This window comes from Notechis scutatus, chromosome Z (genome assembly GCF_049901735.1).
Source record: "Notechis scutatus isolate UNSWTSFEM ecotype Mainland chromosome Z, rNotScu1.2, whole genome shotgun sequence".
Taxonomy (NCBI): domain Eukaryota; kingdom Metazoa; phylum Chordata; class Lepidosauria; order Squamata; family Elapidae; genus Notechis; species Notechis scutatus.
The window spans coordinates 5,873,373-5,890,515 of NC_142025.1; the positions used below are offsets into that span (position 1 = coordinate 5,873,373).

Here is a 17,143-nt window from a genome sequence, read left to right on the forward strand (position 1 = left end):
TTAAATTAAGGATGCTTATTGTATTTACTATCCACTTCTTCGGAACTAGCTATAATTTCTTATCAATTTGAAAAGGAACACAGAAAGGAACACAAGGTCAAGCGAGTCAATATGTTCTATAGCTTCTTTTTTATCCAGAAATGGCTGAAAAGTCGAACCATTTGCTGTGTACCAGAAATGCCATTATGTGACTGTGGTGCATGGGTGTGTGTATGTGGGTGGGTGCACACGCAAACATGTCTCCATCGGAACTTTGGGACATAAGTAAGCTTGGGAGCAGAGGTGGTATTCAGCCGGTTCTGACCAGTTCTGGAAAACCGGGAGTGGAAATTTTGAGTAGTTGGGAGAACCAGCAGTAGCCTTCCCCCAGGAGTGGGGAGGGAATGGAGATCTTACAGCAGGGGTCTCAAACACAATTTACCTGGGGGCCGCTGGAGGCAGAGTCTGGGTGAGGCTGGGCCGCACATAGAAGTGTTTAGCCAGCTAGCGACGCATGGAGAACGCACTAATATTATACTTTCATATCACGGTGGGGGCCACAGGATATCGTCCTGTGGGCCGCAATTGGCCCGCGGGCCACGAGAATGAGACCTCTGTCTTACAGTATCCTTCCCTGCCATGCCCACCAAGCCATGCCCACAGAACCGGTAGTAAAAAATTTTTGATTCCCACCAATGCTTGGGAGGTTCATTGTAACTTCAAAGAGTTGCTAAACGACCAGTTGTAAATCGAGGACTACCTGTATGGAACTCACATTTCAGTTTCAAGAATCCTTTGACTTGCCTGACGGTATAAATGGTCCTATCTGTGTCCAAAGAGCAGGAATATTTACAACTAAATCAATTGTTTTGTATCTCTATGTAGATGTCTTTGTATGATGAAGCTAACAAGATGGTCCAAGCTCACCGACTGTCAGTTGATTATTATAACCAGCCACTTCAGAGACAACGGGCAGCGAGTGCGGTCAGCATTATCACCAGTGTTCTTGAAGGTACAAGCTTTCTTTTGCAGAACTTTTGTGGATAAGCAAGGTGATGGTTAAGTGAGTCCCTGCCCGATACATGACCTTTTTTGCCATCATTGTTAAGTGAACCATGCAATCTTTAAGTGAATCCAGTTTCCCCCACGGACTTAGCTAGTCGGAAGCTGACTGGGAAGATAATAAATAGCAATAGCACTTAGACTTATGTACCGCTTCACAGTGCTTTCCAGGCCTCTCTAAGCCAGTGGTCGCCAACCAGTGAGCCGGGGACCACTGGCGGTCCGTGAGAAAATTTTGGTGGTCCGCAGAGAAATGTCCCCCCCAAAGCAATTAATCCAGGCTGTGCGGGAACACAAGACTGTGCTGCTCACATTACCCACCCACCCACTGGCCCCCACCCTTTTTGGCCGAGCGCAAACCTTACTTTGAGTAGAGCCATGCGAGCTAGAACTGGAAGGTAAGACCAACGGCGGGGAAGGGAAATCCACCCCAGTGTGGCTTGCTGATGTTGGTGAGAAAGTTGGTTCCATATCCCAGAGCTGCAGTAGTCACAGGACTGGCCCTTTGGTCATCCCAGAGCAGCTGTTCCTCCACTTGGGTGCACTGGCCTGCCGTGGACTGGAGGAGCAGTTGCTCCAGGATGACCAAAGGGCCAGTCCTGTGACCACTGCAGCTTTGGAATATGGGACTGACTTTCCCACCAACGTCAGCAAGCCACCGTCAGTCACAATTCATATTAGTGGTCCACGGGATTTAAAATGATGAGTTTGGTGGTCCCTGAGGTCCAAAAGGTTGGCGACCCCTGCTCTAAGTGGTTTACAGAGTCAGCTTCTTGCCCCCAACAATCTGGGTCCTTATTTTACTGACTTCAGAAGGATGGAAGGGCTGAGTTAACCTTGAGCCTGGTGAGATTTGGACTGCCAAATTGCAGTCAGAAGGAGCCTGCAGTTCTGCACTCTAACCACTGTGCCACCTTGGCTCTTAATGGGCCACCGGGCTCTTAACTGATGATCACATGACCCTGGGACAGTGCAACTGTCGTAAATACATGCCAGTTGCCAACCACACAAATTTTGCTCATGAGACTATGGATGTGTTATAATGGTCGTAAGTACAAGGATCAGTCCTAAGTCACTTTTTTCATGGCTGTTGCATCTTTGAATTGTCACTAAATGAATGGCTGTTGAGGACTGCCTGCATAAGTAAGATTATTACTGTAGCAATTCATTTCCAATAGAAATTGTAAAATTTGGAAAATCTGTTTTATTTATTTATTTATATTTATTTATTATATTTTTTATGCCACCCATTTCCCCCATGAGATGATTGTGGGCAGCTGTATTTATTTATGGTCTGTTATTTCAAAATTTTTACAAATGCTTGCATCCCAACTTTCTGTTGTATGGGATTTGCAATGAAAAGTCTTTCTTAAAGACATAAAGAATAGCAGCTGAAAAAAACAACCAGCTTGATTCCTAACCATTCAAATTCCTACAATTATTGAAGTAAAACATATTTTATCTAATGTCAGAATTTCATCAGAGATTATTGGATCTTTTCAGGGAATAAGCTGCAGAGAAGTAAAAAAAGGGAATACATTTTGTACATTCTCAACCAAAGTTGAAAGGTTGGGCCATACAAAAAAATTACATGAGTAGATCAATAAATTCTTCTTCTTCTTCTTCTTCTTCTTCTTCTCCTTCTTCTTCTTCTTCTTCTTCTTCTTCTTCTTCTTCTTCTTCTTCTTCTTCTTCTTCTTCTTCTTCTTCTTCTTCTTCTTCTTCTTCTTCTTCTTCTTCTTCTTCTTCTTCTTCTTCTTCTTCTTCTTCTTCTTCTTCTTCTTCTTCTTCTTCTTCTTCTTCTTCTTCTTCTTCTTCTTCTTCTTCTTCCCCTTCGCCTTCCCCTTCCCCTTCCCCTTCCCCTTCCCCTTCCTCCTCCTCCTCCCCCCTCCTTCTTCTTCTTATTTAGAGCTTGAAGAATCAGATCGAAAATGGCCTCGCATCTTGAACAAGTTAGCCCGCAAGTATCTTATCTGGAACTGTTGCCCTCTGTGGCAGAAAATAAAGAAGAAAGTGGGTGTGATTGTGATGGACCCCTTTACCGATCTCATCATCACACTTTGCATTGTGATGAACACTCTTTTCATGGCCTTGGACCACTACAAAATGACCCCCCAGTTTGAGCAAGCTCTTTCGAGTGGTAACATGGTAAGCAAACCCTGAAACAGAAGATAATCTACCCCTGTTTTAGCATCCGTAAGTTGCTAAAAATTTGGTTGATCCCTTTGGCTGGAGTGTTAGGAGATTTCTATGGATTTCTTTTTCTTCTTGATTTGAAACACAAAAGGATATCACTGGATCTTTGGCACATGGGATACTGATTGCTGTTGCAACTTCTTTGCTAATTATTTCTGAGAATCTTAATTTGCTGTCAGCTGGCCAAGGTTATAGTTGCAAAATGGGAAGATGTGACTTATATAAAAATATTAAACATGTTGCTATAAATAAACTAATCTACAAAGAGACACACGATGCAGAAGGATGCTGTTTAGAACTACTCCCATCTCCATCCCTGTCCCAATACAGGTAATCCTTGATTTACGACTACAACAGAGCCCAACATTTCTGTGGTTAAGTGAGACATTTGTTAAGTGAGTTTTGCCCCATTTAACTTGCCAAAGTTATTAAGTGAATCACTGCAGTTATTAAGTTAGTAACACGGTTGTTAAGTAAATCTGGCTGCCGCATTGACTTTGCTTGTCAGAAGGTCACAAAAGGTGATCACATGACCTTGGGGCAAAGCCAAGCACCTGAATTTTGATCACATGATCATGGGGATGCTCCAAAGGTTGAAAGTGTGAACAACAATCACAAGTCACTTTTTCAGTGCTGTTGTAACTTTATACGGTCCCTAAATGAACTGTTGAAAGTCGAGGACTGCCTATATTGATAAAAAGGGGGAAAGCCTTTGATTGGGTAGTCATGGCTGCCATCTTCATTTTTTCAATCTTCCTGTTGACTCTTCTCTGTGTCTGTATTGATAATAATAAAACAACCAATCATGGGTCACGTGACTGTGACAAACAAGGGCTGAATTGAATATATGGAAGACTAGGAGAAAGTCAGTTTGTTCTAATCGTGAAGGCCCAGGAGACAGTGAGTTCTAGTCCCGCCTTAGCCATGAAAGCCAACTGGATGACATTGGGCCAATCATCAGGAGACAGTGAGTTCTAGTCCCACCTTAGCCATGAAAGCCAACTGGATGACATTGGGCCAATCACCAGGAAACAGTGAGTTCTAGTCCCGCCTTAGCCATGAAAGCCAACTGGATGACATTGGGCCAATCATCAGGAGACAGTGAGTTCTAGTCCCGCCTTAGCCATGAAAGCCAACTGGATGACATTGGGCCAATTATCAGGAGACAGTGAGTTCTAGTCCCGCCTTAGCCATGAAAGCCAACTGGATGACATTGAGCCAATCACCAGGAGACAGTGAGTTCTAGTCCTGCCTTAGCCATGAAAGCCAACTGGATGACATTGGGCCAATCATCAGGAGACAGTGAGTTCTAGTCCTGCCTTAGCCATGAAAGCCAACTGGATGACATTGAGCCAATCACCAGGAGAAGTGAGTTCTAGTCTCGCCTTAGCCATGAAAGCCAACTGGATGACATTGAGCCAATCACCAGGAGACTGGGAGTTTTAGTCCTGCCTTAGGCATGAAACTTTGCAGGATTGTTGTTGTGGGAAAAAGAAGAGGAAGAAGGAGTATTAGGTATGTTCACCATCTGTAAAGTAATAAAGGCAGAATAAAAACATCTCATAAACATGGAGCAGCCCTCACCTTCCTTAGGACTTGACATTACTATTTCTTCTTTCTCCAAATCTGACAGATTTTCACAGCCATTTTCACGGCAGAAATGATCCTGAAGATCATCGCCATGGACCCTTATCATTATTTTCAGCAGCGTTCGAATGTCTTCGACAGTGTGATTGTCCTGATCAGCATAGTCGAGCTGAGCACGTCTACCGAGACGAAAGAGAACAAGAAAGGAAAGAAGGGTGGGAAAAAGGGCAGCTTTTCGGTCCTGAGAACCTTGAGACTGGTAACTGTTTGTTCTGTGGCTTCGGAGCTGTAGGTAGTCCTAGACTTACAACCACAATTGAGCCCAAAATTTATGCTGTTAAGTGAGGCATTTGTTAAGTGAGTTTTTCCAATCCATTGGACGACCTGTCTTGCCTCAGTTGTTAAGTGAATCATTGCAGCTGATAAGTTAGTGGCCTGGTTGCTAACTGAATCTATCTTCCCCATTGACTCTGCTTGTCAGAAGGTCGTAAAACATGACCGGGCGACACTGCAACTGTCATAAATACGAGTCAGTTGCAAAGGGCCTGAATTTTGATCACGTGACCATGGGGATGTTGCAAAGGTAGTAAAAACAGTCATTAGTCACATTTTTCATTGTCCCGGTAATTTTGAACAGTCACTAAATGAACTGTTGTAAGTTGAGAACTACTACCAGTAAATGGACAATAATTTATGGATCACTGACAGGGATGGGATGAATGTTTAAGAAAGGGAGTCATGATTGTGGCTCTTTATCTCAACTTTTTTGACCTCTTGCTTCCCCTAGCTACCTTTGAACTCAGAACCTGACAAATTATTCTATTAGTGTTAAAACTGATTTGAAACTGATTTGGCCTTTTTGTCTTCAACAGCTGAGAGTCTTCAAGCTGGCAAAGTCTTGGCCCACCTTAAATACCCTCATAAAAATCATCTTAAATTCGGTGGATGCTCTGGGCAACCTCACCCTGGTCTTAGCCATTATCGTCTTTATTTTTGCTGTCTTTGGGATGCAACTGTTTGGGAACAGTTATAAAAGCTCCTGCAAGAAGTTAGACCCCACTTGCAAACTGCGCTGGCACATGGAGGATTTTTTTCATTCTTTCCTCATTATCTTCCGGATCCTGTGTGGGGAATGGATTGAGACCATGTGGCACTGCATGGTTGTGGCTGAGCGGTCCCTGTGCCTGCTGGTCTTTGTGATGGTGATGGTGATTGGGAATTTGGTGGTGAGTCTCCCTGCGCTTGCTTCCTTTTCTTTATTGTCTGCCTGCCTGCCTGCCTGCCTGCCTGCCTGCCTGCCTATCTATCTATCTATCTATCTATCTATCTATCTATCTATCTATCTATCTATCTATCTATCTATCTATCTATCTATCTATCATCTGTCTGTATCAGTCATCTATTATTTATCAACAATGTCTATCTCTCTATCTAATCTATCATCTGTCATCTATCTATCTATCATCTATCTAATCTATCATCTATCTAATCTATTATCTATCATCTGTCTATATCAGTCATCTATTATCTATCAACGATATCTATCTCTCTATCTAATCTATCATCTATCTATCTATCTATCTATCTATCTATCTATCTATCATCAGTCTATATCTGTCATCTCTTCTCTATCAATGATATCTATCTCTCTATCTAATCTATCATCTGTCATCTATCTATCTACCTATCTATCATCTAATCTATCATCTATCTATCTATCATCAGTCTATATCAGTCATCTATTATCTTTCAACAATGTCTATCTATCTATCTATCTATCTATCTATCTATCTATCTATCTATCTATCTATCTATCTATCTATCTATCATCTGTCTGTATCAGTCAACTATTATCTATCAGTGATATCTATCTCTCTATCTAATCTATCAACTGTCATCTATCTGTCTGTCTGTCTATCTATCTATCTATCTATCTATCTATCTATCTATCTATCTATCATGTCTATATCAGTCAATTATCTATCAACGATATCTATCTATCTCTATCTATCTATCTATCTATCTATCTATCTATCTATCTATCTATCTCATCTGTCTATATCAGTCATCTCTTATCTATCAATGATATCTATCTCTCTATCTAATCTATCATCTGTCATCTATCTATCTATCTATCTATCTATCTATCTATCTATCTATCTATCTATCTATCTACCTATCTATCTATCTATCTATCTATCTATCTATCTATCTATCTATCATCTAATCATCTAATCATAATTGGCATCTCTTAACTTTTTGCTTTGTCCTTCTGAGGTCCTCAATTTGTTCATCGCCCTTCTGCTGAACTCCTTCAGTACCGATAACCTCAACCAGCTCCCAGAAGATGACAGGGAGACCAACAACTTGAAGATTGCCTTTGCTAGGATCCACAGAGGGCTTCATGTTGCAAAACAGGCCACGTTGACCTTTTTCTTCCGGGCGCTGGGGTGGAAGGGGAAAGCCGCCACCAAGAAAGTAAAATGTGACTCAGAGAAATGCGAGGTAGAACTGAGAAACAATGGCCATAATTCCAAAGAAGGCCACAGCAGCCCCCAAGGGAGTGAGAAGAGCCATCAGGATGACTTCATCTCCAATCCCAGCGTCTTTATCTGTGTTCCGATTGCTCATGTGGAAACTGACAGTGATGCCTCGGAAGATCTGGGCTCAGTTGTGGGGACGGAGTGCACGAAGCAGGTTAGTAGCTAGATTTGGGTCATCTCAGCAGGCCACAAAGTCACAGTAGGAGATTCCTACGTGGGGAAGTTGAAACTACCATCTCCGAAGAAGACGATGGCTAACCATGTAAGGATAGCTATGATGGGTCCATGAAATCATCAGAAGTGAGCTTGATTCCAAATTATAGGTCTTCAAATGGAACTCAAGCCCGAAATGTTTTTATTATGAATAATTAAAGGAGAATTTAATTTAAAAAAAAAACCCAAATATATTACAGTACATATAGTGACAGTGGCAAGAATTGCCTATGCACAAAATTGAAAATTAGACTTCCGAAGGTGCGGTAATAAATAAAGGGTTGGTCTATGCAGAGATCGTTAAACTTACATTGAAACTGCAAGCTAGAGAGGAATCAGAATATTATACTGTCTGGGATAAGTGGTATAGCTGGTTAGGCAAGAGAAATAAGAATTAAAAGTATATATGTACGTATGTATGTAGATATAAGTGAAAATGTCGATGTCATAGTGTTGTAAAGAATGCACAAGAGATTTGTAATTGTGGAAAAGTACAATAAAAAGTATTAAAATAAAAAGAATAAGTCTGATTCCAAGAAGTTATTTTTTATTAGTTTTTTTCCCCTTAGAGCAGTGTTTTTCAACCTTGGTGCTCTAAGATATCTCTGAACTTCAACTCCCAGAATCCCACAGCCAGCATGTTGTATGCAGGGAATTCTGGGAGTTGAAGTCCAAACATCATCATATTGGAAAGGTTGAAAAATGCTGCCCTAGAAGGTCAGTACTAATTCATCAATATCTCCTGGCTTTGCTGCTTACCTGGAAACCAAATTATTGTCAGAAATAGCAAATCTGGCACCTGGCAAAAGAGTTAAAATGTATAACTATTTCCCTGCATCTTCTCTTTCTATGTTAGAATTTAGCCAGGTCCGTAGGCAGAAATGCTGGTAAATAAATTCTGGGAAGATGCATATACTATTTTGTACCATCCTTTAATCATTTTGTAGGCTTCTCAGGGTGACTATAATAGTGAGATGGATGGCATATACATTTAATAAATGAAACTTCTTTTCTTTCTTGGATAAGCAGCTGCAACATATCTGCAAGTCTCTAGAAAAATAAAATGGGATTAAAGCCTTTTTGTGGGATTTTTTGGGGTGTGTGTGTGTTCCTTTTCTGTGAATATCCAGTGACAGAAGGTTGAGGTGTGAGGGTATTTGTTGGAAAATGATACAGGTTGTCCTTGACTTACAACCACAACTGAGGCCAAAATTTCCATTGCTAAGCAAAGCAGTTAAGTGAGTTTTGCCCCATTTTATGACCTTTCCTGAAACAGTGGTTAGGAGAAACACTGCTAAGTTAGTAACATAGTCATTAAGTGAATCTGGCTTCCCCATTGACATTGCTTGTCAGATGGTCACAAAAAGGCCCAGGACGCTGCAACTGTCATAAACATGAACCAGTTGCCAGCATCTGAATTTTGATCATGTGACTTCAGGGATGGTGCAACGGTCATAAGTGTGAAAAGTGCTCATAAGTCACTTTTTCAGTGCCCTTGTGACTTTGAATGGTCAGTAAATGAATGGTTATAATTTGAGGACTACCTGTATATAGAAAAGAAAAAAAAATGGTGAGAATCCTGTTTTTTAAACTCTGGGCGGGGGCATCTGTAGGGTTGGTACCTGCAAAAGAGATGTGTGTGTGCCACGGATCATATGGCTGTGGCCGCCATATTAGTAGCTAAAGCAACCAAGGCTTATTAAAGTCATTTTAAATCCCAGCTGTTATGATTTTCAGCAGGAAAACCAGTTGCGCTTGAGGGGAGAAAAGGCCAAAAGCTGTGAACTCTGGAGCCGGACTTCAGAAATTTCTATCCCTGAAGAAAGAAGTGTACAAGCCTCCAAGGAAAGAGAGGTAAATACTACTCCCCAATCTACAGCCAAGAAAAGTGTTGCCAATGTGATATATCGATAAAGTTCAGGTATAGTTGAAGGTGTAGCAGAAAACGGGGTGGAGTGAAAAGAGGCTCCAGCCTAGAATCTCTACATAGCCACAAGGGCACCAAGCCCAACTTCCCTTGAATGCCATTAAACTACTAGCAGTCAGTTGAGAAGATTCCTGTGTAGAGGCTTAAATCAATTTAATTGGACCTTCCACATGGGAACCTGAACTCTCATCCTCCCATATGGGAATTATCTGGGGGACCAGCGGCTTAATCTCTTTCAGCCCACCTTATCTACCTGTACATCCTCAACTCACAACAGTTCATTTAGGGACTGTTTGAAGTTACAACATCACCCCAAAAAACTGATTTGTGACCATTTTTCACACTTACAACCCCCGTGGTCATACGATCAAAATTCAGATGCTTGGCAGCTGGATCGTATTTATGACAGTTGCAGTGTAATCCAGAGTTATGTGACTACCTTCCGACAAGCAAAGTCGATGGGCAGGCCAGATTCATTTAACAGCCATGTTACTAACTTAACAATTGCAGTTATTCACTCAACCACTGTGGCAAGAAAGCGCGTCAAATGGGGTAAAATTTACTTAATGACTGTCTGGCTCAGCAACAGAAATGTTGGGCTCAATTGTGGTTATAAGTCGAGGACTACCTCAATATAGGCAGGATTGAGCCTTGAGCTTCCGGTGACATGCTGGGGTCTAAATAAAGCTAATAAATGAGGATAATGACGACAACCGCAACAGTAGGTCATGGGGATATTGCCTATTGTGGCTATGGAACCAAATGAGTTTGAAGTGAGTGATTTGAAAAGGAGTTCTTGGAAGTCCTCGACTTACAGCCATTTGTTTAGTAACCACTTGACGTTAAAATGGTCTGAAAAAAATGTGGCTTATGACCACATGTCCAAGTATGTCCATTGCAACATCCCCATGAGTATGCGATCAAAATTCAGATGTTTGGCAACTGATGTGTATTTACAGCATCCTCGGGTCATGGAATCCCCATTTGCAAAGCCAAGGGAAGTAAGCCAGATTTGCTCAACAACCGTATGATTCACTTAACTGCTGTGATTTGCTTAACAACCATGGCAAAAAAGATCATAACAATCAGGCACAAATCACCGAACAACCTCTTCGCTTAGCAGCATAAGCTCTTTTCACAGTTACGATCGTAAGTGGAGGACTATCTGTACAGTAACCCAGGGGTGAGCTTCAAAAATGTTAGCAAAGGGCCCGGTTGCTGGGTGGGCGTAGCCCAGTGATGGGATTCGAATTTTTTTTAGTACCGGTTCTGTGGGTGTGGCTTGGTAGGCGTGGCAGGGGAAGGATATACTGCAAAATCCCCCTTCCTTCCCCTCCCCACCCCACTAACCTGCTTTCCAGCTCTGTTCTCCTGTGCAGGGCAACCAAAGAAGACCCAGCCGATCAGCTGGGACTCGATGGGAGGCAGAGAAGAGATGGGGTTGGTGGGGCCAGTCGGAGGTGGGATTGGCCGGTTCTCCGAACTACTCAAAATTACCACCATGGCCTAGTTAGCCTCCTGCACCCTGGCAAGAGAGGGCGTTTTTGCCCTCCCTGGGCTCCGGAGGCTTTCCTCAAACTTCCAGGAGGGGGAAAGCAACCTCCTGGGGCTCCGGAGGCTCACTGGAAGCCAGAAACGGGCCCATTTCTGGCCTTCCAAAACTTCCAGGAGGCCCGTTTTTCACCCTCCCAGAGCCTCCGCATGTGCCCTGCCCTTCACCTGCATCCAAAATGGGCTGTGTGTGGAAGCTCCTGGGAGGGGGGGAGAGGGGGGGGCGGGGCCAGACAGCAGTGGGATTTGGGGGTTCTCCAAATTGCACAGAATCTTAGCTAAGGGCTCTCCCCAACCCCTGCGAACCCCCAGCAGCCCAGCCCTGCAGTAACCAGTCAACGTCCCCCTAGTTAAAGGGGATTGTTTCAGGAGCCAAATTCAGTCTCGAGAGGAATTTACAGGTCGTCCTCAACAGATGACCAGAACTGAGCTCAAAGTTTCTGTTACTATGTGAGACATTGGTTAAGTGAATTTTTCCCCATTTTATGACTCTTCTTGCTACAGTCGCTAATTGAATCATGCCGTTCTCAAGTTAGTCACACGGTTGTTAAGTGAGTCTGGCTTCCCCATTGTCTTTGTTTGTCAGATGGTAAACAAATGGGGATCACATGACTCTGGGCGGCTGAAACCGTCATAAATATGAGTCACTTGTCAAGGAGCCAAATTTTGATCACATGGGATGCTGCAATAGTTGTATGTGTGAAAAACCATCGTAAGTCCCTTTTTTTTCAGTGTCCCTCTAACTTTGAACGGTCACTAAATGAACTGCTGTAAATCAAGGACTACCTGTATTGACTAAGGTTGGGCAGAGATCAAAATCTGCCTAACGCATCCATGGGTGTGTTCAGTCATCTGGCAATGGCCTTTGGGAAAAGAAGAATCTGGTTCGGTTTAAAGCAGGGGTCCCCAAACTTGGCAATTTTAAGACTTTAAGAATTCTGGGAGTTGAAGTCCACAAGTCTTAAAGTTACCAAGTTTGGAGACCTCTGCTCTAGACTAAGCCATACCCAAATCCCACAACCGTTCTTTGTATGTTTTAGTCTCCAGGCCTTTAATCGTCTTAGCTGCTCTTCTGCACTTTCCCCCAAAGTTTTAACATCTCATTGTTCGCTTCTCTTCCAAGAAGCTTTTTCAGTTTGGGGCAACCGTGACCTGGATGACTGAGAAAATCCATAGACCTAAAGTTCTTTAAATTCATGTCCAAAACAGTTGAACCTCCGCCAGAATCGTTCTCTGCACGTGCTGAAGAGGCACAAGACATTCAGAGCAGATCCTTTAAAACGTGCACGAGTTGAAGTCCACAAGTCTTAAAGTTGCCAAGTTTGGAGACCTCTGATTTAAAGGGTTATAGTCTGCAAATTACTTTTGCCATTTGAGTCCAGATCATTGCAGAATCCCCACGCTACCATTCCATGTTTTTAAAAACGGTGGCGCCTTCTCTAGGCCCTTAATCTAGGAATGCCAAGGGTCATCTGATCCAAGAGAAACATCTGGCCTGTCTTTTTGGTTTTGTAGAATGCCGACTCAACCAGTTGTTCAGAAGGCAGCACTGTGGATCTGACAGACCCTAATGAATTCCTGAAGAACGTCTCTGAGCTTGATGATGATTTAAAGCAGCCAGACAATTGCTTCCCAGAAAGTAAGGAGCCCCTTGACAGATTTATATCGTTTTATAGTCATAAACACGGGTGGATTGCTAGAGCTAACCATTGCTAAGCAAGGCAAGGCAATTTTTGGGGTCAGTTCTGGTTGTAAGTCAAGGATCAGCTGTACCCCTATGAATTTTATATATTTTTCCTCCCTCATCGATTTAAGCTGCAGTTGCTTTTGAACACTTTCTCATCCAGAAATGATGGTTTTCATCATCCCAAACAATCTGGCCAACTAGATTAGTCGTGTTTTCTCGGAGAGGTTCACCTAGCATCTTGAAAGACAGGATGCAGAGCTAAAAAATATATTATTAACCTGTTCATGAGAATTGTCTTTGTGCAATAATTTTACATTGTGACTTCAATGTCTCTTTCAGGATGTGTTCACCATTATCCTTGGTGTTCTGTGAATACTACTAAGTTTCCAGGGAAAACATGGTGGAATTTAAGAAAGACATGTTACCAAATTGTGGAACACAACTGGTTTGAAAGCTTCATTGTGTTCATGATTCTGTTAAGTAGTGGAGCGTTGGTATGTTAACTCTCTTTTTTTTAAACATTATCTGAAACAGAAGAAAGGAACTTGTCATTTCCAATAAGGAACAATGTAGACCAAGGGTCTTCAAACTTGGCAAGTTTAAGACTTGTGAACTTCAACTCCCAGAATTCCTGAGCTAATATGACTGGAGGAGGAATTCTGGGAGTTGAAGTCCGCAAGTCTTAAAGCTGTCAAGTTTGAAGACTCCTGATGTAGAACATAGTTTCTCAACCTTGAGAGCTTTAAGATGTGTGGACTTCAACTCCCACAATTCTCTAGCCAGCATGCCAGCTGAGAAATTCTGGGAGTTGAGGTCCATCATCCTGAAATGAGAAACACTGATGTAGACTGGTAGTCCCCAACCTACAACCATTTGTGAAGTAATCATTCAAAATTATAAAGTTACTGGAAAAAGTGACTTATGACTGTTTTTCACACTTCTGACCATTGCAATGTCCCCATGGTCACGTGCTCAAAATTCAGGAGCTTGGCAACTGACTCATATTTCTGACAGTTGCAATGTCCCAAAGTCAAGTGATCCCCTTTTGTGACCCTTTGCCAAGCAAAGTCAATGGGGAAGCCAGATTCTCTTAACAGTCATGTTACTCACTTTACAACTGCAGAGATTCACCTAACAACTGGGGCAAGAAAAGTCAAAAAATGGGACAAAACTTACTTAATGGTTTTATTTAGCAACACAAATTTTGGGCTCACTTGTGGTCATAATTTGAGGACTACCTGTAAAAAAAAGGAGGGCAGCTTTGTTAAAAATCTGATCCCTCACCGCTCTACTTTTTAGGAACAACACAAAGGTCTGGATCTCACTCTACCCATTCTATGATTCTTTTGAAACAAAGCTCATTGTTTTGAAGATCTGGTTGAATGTCTAATCAAAGTTTTCATGGGAAACCATTTATATAGCAATAGCACTTAGACTTATATACCACTCCATAGTGCTTTCCAGCCCTCTCTAAGTGGTTTACAGAGTCAGCCTATTGCCTCCAACAATCTGGCTCCTCATTTTACCCACCTCAGAAGGATGGAAAGCAGAGTCAACCTTGAGCCTGGCAGGATTTGAACTGCCAAATTGTAGGCAGCTGGCAGTCAGTAGAAGTAGCTTGCAGTACTGCACTCTAACCACTGCGCCACAGAGACTCCTCTGCTTATATCTGCTTCCTTCATAGTCTGCTTTTAAATCTGATTAGTTTTTAATTTTTTGTGTTTTCATTACTTTGAAGGCACCAACCTATCAAAATGAACTTTTTCACCCATTTCATCAGTGCTCAGGATTTGCTTCAGTACCTTATTAATAGTCAGTGGGGGGGAGGGGAATGAATGACAGCTGCCACTGAAAACTGAACCTGTCTTGGATCATTCTTCATGGTTCTGAAAACCATGTCTACAATGTGAATTGTGTGTACAAAACAACCATGGCAGATTGTTCCATCTTTACACAGCAGAACAGAATCTGCAATCATAGAAAGATAATTTGAAAACAGCACAGATAGTCCTTGAGTTATGACCATTCATTTAACAACAATGTGGGTCCTTGGCAATTGGCTTATATTTATAACAGTTGCAGCATCCAAGGTCCATGGGATTGCAGTTTGTGATTTTCCCAGCTGACAAGGGGGAAGTGCCTGATTCACTTAATGATTGCACAATACACTTAGCAATTGCATGATTTCTTTAACAATTGCATCATTTAGACACTGATATTCCATCGCAAATGTGGTCATAAATTGAGGACTACCTGTACTGGGGAGAAATGTAGACTTAGAGGATGTTACAGGCATCAATAATTCTAGACTAACTAAGCTGTCAGTCAAATTTGATTGGTTTTTGTGACATCATCACATGTATTACAAGATCCTTAATTGGCTGAGAACATTGAGAGATAGAATGGAAAAGGAAAGTGGGTTAAAATAGTAGCTAAAGCAACAAAAAAGAGAAAGAATAGCTGTGATCAAAGTAAAGCATAATAAAAGGGGTGTATATTAAAAAAAAGTTAGAAGTTTCACAGACTCCATTTTTTCACCCTGAGTTTTCATGGATTTTCTATTTATATTTGCTATACCTTCCTTGCATTATGTCTAATGTTCCAGCAACATGTATATGTGTCTGTGGAGGTGTCTGTGGATGTGTGTGTGTGAGTGAGAGAGAGGGGGAGATAGAAAGGGAAAGGGAGAGGGAGAGAAGGAGGGAGAAGGAGACGGAAAGGAAGAGGTTGAGAGGCAGGGAGGGAGGGAGACAAAAATAGTAAAAAATAAGAAAAATAAGAAAAATAGTACATTTAATAATAAATTTAATAACGTTCTGCAAATATAACACTCATATGTTCATTCTTATCTCAGGCATTTGAAGACATTTACTTGAGCGAAAGGAGGAATATTAAAATCATGCTGGATTATGCTGACAAAATCTTCACCTACATATTTGTCTTAGAGATGTTGCTGAAATGGGTGGCTTACGGATTCCACAAATACTTCACCAATGCCTGGTGCTGGCTTGATTTCCTGATTGTAGACGTAAGTCTTGCAGCTGAATTGGAACGGATCTCATTGATTTCCGAGGGAGCATGAGTGGATTGCCAAAATCTTGGGACAATGGAGCCAACTCACTGAAGATTTCAGCTTAGATGGGGCACACGCTAAAGCGAAGCATATTCCTATTCATATTCAGAGGAAGAAGGAAGAGGGTGGAAGGGGAGGAGAAGGAGGAAGAGGAAGGGGGAGGAGGGGAGGAGAAAGAGAAGGATCATTTTTACAAGTTTTGGGCTGCTTAAATTTGGAGAAAGGGAACTGGCTGAGAGCTATTGAAATGTGTAAAGATGTACTGTACAAAATGATGCCTGACATGAAGAAAGGAGAAGCAGCGCCATCTGGTGGAACACAGAAGGCAAATCTGCTCCACCTCATTCCTGGAAGGATCTGGCATGACAAACAACGGGCCCCAAACCCCCTCCTGACCTTCGAAAACCCTCTAAAAATCTGCTTCTCTTCTTGGCCATGCAGCCCAAGATGATTGAAATTCCCACCAGGAGAAGGGCAGTGGTGGGATTCAATTTTTTTTTTACTACCGGACATGGTGGGTGTGGTGGGCGTGGCTTGGTGGGCGTGGCAGGGGAAGGATACTGCCAAACCCCCCTTCCCTCCCCACCCCACTAACCTGCTTTCCAGCTCCGTTCTCCTGTGCAGGGCAACCAAAGAAGACCCAGCCAATCAGCTGTGACTCGGGAGGCGGAGAATAGATGGGGGCGGGGCCAGTCAGAGGTGGTATTGGCCGGTTCTCCAAACGACTCAAAATTTCCGCTACTGGTTCTCCAGAACTGGTCAGAACCTGCTGAATACCCACCTCTGGAGAAGAGTAATAGAATTCAGATCGCCTGTTAATTACGGACACTTGGCTGAATTCTCCACTGAAACCACCCAAACGAAGCTTGAGAGTAGGGTATCTTTTATCTGTTTTGTCATCTAGGCAGTTGGATGAAAAAGCGTAATAGAATACAAATGCTCCTCGACTTACAATCATTTTGTTTAGTGACTGTTCCAAGTTACAACAGCACTGAAAAAAGTTACAACTGGTCTTGACACTTAGAGCTGTCGTAGTGTTCCCACGGTCACATGATCCTTGGCAACCAGTATGTATTCGTGTATTTGCAATGTCCCGGGGATCAGGCGATCACCATTTTTGACTTTTCCAGCCAGCTTTTGACAAGCATGGGGTAAGCTGGATTCGCTTAACGGCCACATAACCACTGGTTATGGGTTTGCTTAATGATCGCGGCTAAAAAGTTCATAAAATTGGATAAGGCTCATTTAACGATCCCCTTGCTTAGCCACAGAAACACCTTTTCAGGTATGGGCGAAAGTCAACATCTATCAGTACAGCAGAATAC

General features: G+C 42.4%; 2 protein-coding genes across 2 annotated transcripts in view; both read left to right on the forward strand.

Annotated features, from left to right (window-relative positions):
- The window catches only part of LOC113419491 (sodium channel protein type 5 subunit alpha-like), a 140,364-nt gene that overhangs the window by 98,969 nt on the left and 24,252 nt on the right, over window positions 1–17,143 (forward strand). The gene's annotated exons all lie outside the window — the stretch shown is intronic.
- LOC113419492 (sodium channel protein type 5 subunit alpha-like) overlaps window positions 1–17,143 on the forward strand; it is a 59,166-nt gene that overhangs the window by 23,061 nt on the left and 18,962 nt on the right. Inside the window, exons 10-18 of the mRNA XM_087947814.1 lie at window positions 865–991; window positions 2,951–3,189; window positions 4,871–5,083; window positions 5,697–6,050; window positions 7,102–7,521; window positions 9,318–9,434; window positions 12,574–12,697; window positions 13,085–13,239; window positions 15,600–15,773. Of these exons, the coding sequence (XP_087803940.1) occupies window positions 865–991; window positions 2,951–3,189; window positions 4,871–5,083; window positions 5,697–6,050; window positions 7,102–7,521; window positions 9,318–9,434; window positions 12,574–12,697; window positions 13,085–13,239; window positions 15,600–15,773 (1,923 nt within the window). The remainder of the gene's footprint in view (window positions 1–864; window positions 992–2,950; window positions 3,190–4,870; window positions 5,084–5,696; window positions 6,051–7,101; window positions 7,522–9,317; window positions 9,435–12,573; window positions 12,698–13,084; window positions 13,240–15,599; window positions 15,774–17,143) is intronic.